The sequence below is a fragment of the Mastigoproctus giganteus genome, chromosome 6 (assembly GCF_048544385.1).
Source record: "Mastigoproctus giganteus isolate SK-2022 chromosome 6, ASM4854438v1, whole genome shotgun sequence".
Taxonomy (NCBI): domain Eukaryota; kingdom Metazoa; phylum Arthropoda; class Arachnida; order Uropygi; family Thelyphonidae; genus Mastigoproctus; species Mastigoproctus giganteus.
The window spans coordinates 109,421,491-109,427,490 of record NC_143580.1 but is presented as its reverse complement, the minus strand read 5'-3'; the positions used below and the strand labels follow the sequence as shown (position 1 = coordinate 109,427,490).

The following is a 6,000-nucleotide window of genomic DNA, read 5'->3' as shown; positions in this document are numbered from 1 at the left end:
ACGAATTTCTAATAAAAGTTCTGGAGGAACTAAAACAGTGGGGGTATCCTAATTTTGTCGAAGGTTGCTTACAGATCAACGTACGTGATTGCCATTTCGATTTTTGCTTCTAGGATGTTGTTGGTCATCAAAAGGTTAGTGACAGCGGAGTAATTTGCTAAAAAATGTTAAACTTGGGAAGGCAAATGAGCTAGCAGTTGTCTAGTTAGAGTAGGTAACAAGGTTTTCTCTGGAGTTTTGTATTACATGATGGCAATCTTGGGGCATGACTGTACAGAATGTGTGGTCTAAGATAGGGTAAAATATGTGATGAACAGAATTAAGTTAAACAGGTGAACAAGCGATCGATAATGAATGGGCTTATATCTTTTATATACTGCATCCTCGAATTAACCGTTAGCAGAATGGTTAATTATTATTATTAAAATCAGTTTATTTCCCCAAGAAACCTTGAGTCACCCCGGGACGGCACTGTGCCAGCAGAAGGGTGCCGGTTGCAGTAGAGCAGGTGTTCGAGAAGTCCGTCTGTAAAAAAAAAAAAAAAAAAAAAAAAAAAACCTGTTCCAAAAGGGACTAACATAATTAACAATTTTAGAATAAAAATATTTAAATGGATAAAATAATAATTACAGTTTCAAAAAATAAAATAAAATAAAATATTGAAATAATAATTATTATTATTATTAAAGACGAAGAAATTTTAAGGGGAAAAAAGAGAGAGAGATAATAATAAATGTTAACATTACCCTAAGGAAATATTAAAGTCCAAGTAAATAAAGTGAAAGCTAAATTTCAACACAGGAGGGTCGTAAAAGTAGTTTTTTTGAAGTCAATTTTTTTAGAAGTCAATTCAGTAATCTCTGAAAACGTGTGTAGCAAATTCCTGTAGAGTTGAGAAAGCATTTTGATTTGCAATATCTTTCATTTCCAAGAAAGAAATTATGTACGGTACTTGATAATATTTGCCTTAAATCTTGGTAAACTGGGCAAAAGAATGCGACACGACTCCAGTCTTCAGAAGGGCCATAGAACTGCGTATCTGTAGCTAAATTGAATTTTAGAAGACGAACGTTCAAAGAACCATGGCCAGTTAAAATGCATAATGTAAGAAGGTTTGGGTAGAACCAAAGCTGATTACTTTTTGAGGTAGTGAATTTTATATCAGGCATAAAACATTTGGTCACTGCTCCTTTGGTCGAGGAATTCCGTCTTACTTGCCATCTTTTATGTAGCTCAGTCCAACATTTCGCTTTTGTGGGATCATGAGTCAAATCAGAAAAAGTTTGAGGATATCCTTTACGAATATAATAAGCAAAACCTTTGTTCGTGAGATGTAGATCCAGAGGTAATAAGCCTGCAGCTTGTAGGGATACTGCATCTGTTTAATTTAGCAAAGTGCTCATTCCGTCGCACACAAATTTATTAATTCTTTGCTATTCGCATTGTAGTTCCTCGTTACCACCGGATAGTCTTATTCTTACCCTTTGCTTTTCACTCTTCCAGCAACCTTAGCGCTGCATTACTTCTTTCGATTGTCTAACACAGTTGATAACTTCTCTGAATTTAGCAGTTTGTGTGTGTGTAGGCACGTGTACTATTCTTTTTAAATTTTTTTGTCCTAATTTATTATAAGTGTGCCGAACTGTAGTTGAGTTACTGTATCGTTATCTTCATGACGTCATTCGCGAGTTTCCAGGTGGTAGTAGAAAAGTATTAGTAAATATAGTTTGCAAAGCTCACTTATACAAATATGTATGTTAATACGAATTTAATATTTCAGAAGAGCGAATCATCTGATTAACACATGCTATCAAAACGGAAGTAGGAAGAACTGTCTCATTTCCTTATGCCGATTACCACCTTTTTGGTAATGGACGATTCCTCTATTGATCGGTCTGCTGAATTCTCCGTAATTCTTCGTCCTCACTCACCTTCACACTGTCGTTAGGAAACGAGAGGAGGAGGTTCCTAGGATACTGCACTCATGGCTGATACAGTGGATGAGTTTCAAAGGTAAAAGACACGTTTTTATTTCCAAGATGTTAGCAGAAGTTGTTTATTGCCAATTGAACTTTCAGTTGTTTTGAAAAATCAGAAATACAGTGTTATTGTGGGGAAAAAGAGAGATGAATTGAGTTCTTCATTTTTCAAGAAGTTTAGGTTAATTTTTGAATTGATTATTTACATATACAAGAAGCTGAATATAAGGTGGGAGAGAGAGAGAGAGAGAGAGAGAGATCGGTGAATAAATTTTGCTGTTTTCGGAAAATGTCAAAAGTATAAAAGAGAACCCATGTTTAGTCTCCGGAGAAAAGCGCCAGCCCCCCCCCCCCACCTTCTCTTGCATCATGCAGTATGACTGATATTTTTTGAAGATATGATGGGCATCGTCGCAAGATCCAATCTTCCTTACATTTCGAGGGCACAGCTCGAAAACGGTGGTTGCAGGCTGGCCGCTAGGTAGTCTACAGAACAGAACTGGTTCGGTTCTGTAGACTACCCAGTGATCCGCAAGCCTCTGTAGGAGACTTCCGGATCAGCTAGTGTATAATCTCTCAACCTCTACTCTACCAGATAGTGATCGGAGGAAGTCCGAATAGTGTGTATGCAGGAATCTGGTCCTTGAGGCTGTCACAGACATTCTCTCAGGTATGATAAACTGGGCTTGCTACCTGGTAGTCTAAAACACTGATTGAACTGATATTCAGGTGACACTTAAGTCAAGTGGGCGAATTTCGGCGAAATCCGGGCGTTCTGCGACAACCAAATTCTCTGTTTCCACCTTCACGTTGGTGGGACTGTTAGTAAACCTTGAGTATAACCCCTGTGTGCAAGCCCAGAAATACGGCACCTAGTATACTCGAGGTGACCAACCATGTGCAAACCAACGAGACCGGAGTTCGAGCCCGTCACCACCAAATACGAAGGATGCGGAAAGGTCAGAGAACGACCACCGCATATCCCGGAGCAATATGGCCTTAATTGCTAATGCTCCTAAAAACCAAACAACAAACAAACAAACGTAAGCAGGGGTCGAAGTGTGGCACCCACAGCACATGGAGGAATGCCGTTCCCTCTGTGTTACCTGGCGCCTCCGTAGCCAGGTGGGCGGGAGCAGCAGTGCATAGCACACCCTTCTTGATTAAACCGGGGTTCGAGCCAGTTACCATCAAATACGGAGAATGCGGAAAGGTCAGGGAATGACCACCGCATATCCCCGGAGCAATATGGCCTTAGCTGCTAATGCTCCTAAAAACCAAATAACAACAACTGTGTTACCTGGAAATATTAGGTGGTAGATGACTCTCATCAAGTGGTGCAATACTATCACTTTGTTTATTGGAAGCTTGAAGTGGTGGAACCCATGTTTAGTCTCCAGAGCAAAGCTCCGACTAACCCCTCTCATCGCTTCCATCATTCGGTATGATTGATGTCTTTTGAGGTTATGGCGGACTTCATGGCGAGATCCAGTCTTCCTTACATTCCGAGGGTACAGCTCTAAAACGGTGTTCTCAGTCCGGCCGCTAGATAGTCCACCGAACCTAATGCTCTAGGAGGCTTCCGAATCAGTTAGTTTATGATTTCAGCGAGAGAGGGAGTCCGGGTATTGTGTATGCGAGGGGCATTGTCGAAGCCAAGTTATGTCAAGGAGCTGGGTATATTCTTGCTGTGTATATGCCATATTAATTTAGATGAATTCTTTAGGCACAAATCACTGAACCTTTCGTATATCCCAGAAGAAGGGTTTGGCGACTTCTGCTGTGAATAGAAGTCTGAGTACATGTATTAAGGATGGAAGCCTCCTGATGTTCAGAGCTGCGGCGTTTCAGTCGTCGTGAGGCGCAAGACCCCTTCGCATTTTTTTTTTTTTTTTTTTTTGTTGGCAAATATGTGCCACCATCAGAGTGATAGTCCATTTCATGAATCAGTAGTCGCTGGCAAAGTGCTGCTTGACGCTGAAGTGTGCTGCTGAGTCCGTATTAATGATCTGTAGAGAATTATCGAATGTATTGTAGAGATGATGTATTTGCTAACGATAACAGGCTCCCTCACGTAAAGCATTTGTTGCTTTCTGAGCTATCTCAAACTATATAGCATTAATACCGAACTTTTCGAATTGATTGCTCCATTCAATTTGATAGCTGCTAATTGAATAGGATGCCAAGGTCTGTCTAGGTCTGCATTTTAGATGTAATGCTACATCTAAAATGTGTAGAGTGGAGTTTTAATGAGACATTCATAAAAGTTGACTTTTGTTTGCTAATTTGTATTTAAAGCTGGCGAAGTAGCGTTCTAAGTTTATAAAGTGTTGAATAATGATAACTTTGGTAAAAAGGAGACAGACTACTGTGATTAAAAACGACGACAGCACTCCTGTGGTAACATTTCGAGAGAAAACAACTTAATAACTATAACTCTCTCTTGCAAGAAGGTATTGAGAAACCAGATATTAGGCCGCCGTAGCCTAGTGGTCAGGCGCGCGGGTGCATAAGTACACGTGCCTTGAGTGACCGGGGTTCAAGCCCGTGACTGCTGAATATGGTGTTGTTTCTTGTATTCAATCTATCTTGTGAACTCCTCTGACCGTTTGGTCGTCCCGGAGTATAAACAGAAAATTTATTTTTATTATATCACTGCTGATATGGAGGTTTTCAACAGAAAAGCAGCCAGAAGATATCATCAGCATCAGAAATTGATTTTGCCGTGTTACAAACACAGAAAAATCAGTTTTCTGGGGAGAAAAAAAAAAAAAAAAAAAAGAAAAAAGAAAAAGAAAATCCCTAATACAGAATAAAATTTTATCGATATTAATATATCTACAATAAGAATTTTAGAAAAAAAGTCAAATTTAAAACAAATCATGTAACGCGGTATAATTAGCATTACAGTAGTAACGAATGGGCCTGGTGTACTGGGGTCCATGGTTGAGAAAAAAAGAAAATATATTATATTACATTAAACTGGGTTATCATTGTACGTATCTATTTTTTTTTTTTTTTTTTTTTCCTCTAGCATTACAATCACAAAATGCTTGTCGTTTTCCTCCCGAAAGCGGAGTCATAGGAGGTTTCTCTGATTGGTATCATAGGAGCATTATGGCATTTTTGCTCTTGTTCCTTAAAGCCCTTAAACAACATCTCCCAGCAGTTTCATTTAATTATCTCAATAAAGAATTGTCTGTCATAAAAACTTAGTGGTGTATATTAATTTAATTCCAATAAAATTTAAGTTAAACACCCTAAATACATCTCAAAACTTTTCATTCACCTTGTGAGCACTAACTTAATTCAAATAACATCAGGTTATTTCCTGATACAGAGACCTTTGATTTAAAAAAAAAAAAAAATTATTACTGGCCCGAGAGATCCCACATAAGTGTAAATTCAACACATCAGCGCTTACACTAGAACGAATGCGGTACACCTAGAAATACTCCTGAAAAGGTAGGTTTTTGTTAAGATGTGCCTCTCCTTGATAGGTCACAGGCCCTATCATCCCTTTTTTTTCTTTTCATAAAGTAATATCTCTGTTCTGCTCTGTCAGCTGTATCTATCATACTGTTGTCTCACTAGAGAGCGGGTAGTCACCTTATCTGCACACGGACAAGAATCAAAGAGAGAGAGAGAGAGAGAGATTTCTTGATTTGACCTTCACCGTTCACTTCATGTTAGTTCTTTTGCCTCGCCGCCTTCCAGGTTTGTGGAACTCGTTAAACTGTCATTACCAGTTTTTTAATAGTGGTATAGTGATTATCACCCTCTACATGTAATCATTATTTCCGATATTTGACCACTGTGGCATGAATTTGTCTGCGTTGCAGGTAGTTCTTTCGCGCAGACTTAATCATTCAGCAGTGTCTCCGCTTTTTGTTAAACGAATAGTATAGCCTATCCTGATAGGCCGATGACTTTAATATTTGAATAAAGTATTCGGTTTTTTGAATTGTGCTTGGAGGTTATATTTGTAAATGTTGTGTGTTTTGGCCGTGATATCAGCTCA

General features: G+C 38.9%; 1 protein-coding gene across 1 annotated transcript in view; it reads left to right on the top strand.

Annotated features, from left to right (window-relative positions):
* The first annotated feature begins 1,930 nt into the window (after nt 1–1,930).
* The window catches only part of LOC150084504 (uridine phosphorylase 2-like), a 143,519-nt gene continuing 139,449 nt past the window's right edge, over nt 1,931–6,000 (top strand). Inside the window, exon 1 of the mRNA XM_090375251.1 lies at nt 1,931–2,013. Coding sequence (XP_090231377.1) covers nt 1,985–2,013 — 29 coding nt within the window. The 5' untranslated portion in view covers nt 1,931–1,984. The remainder of the gene's footprint in view (nt 2,014–6,000) is intronic.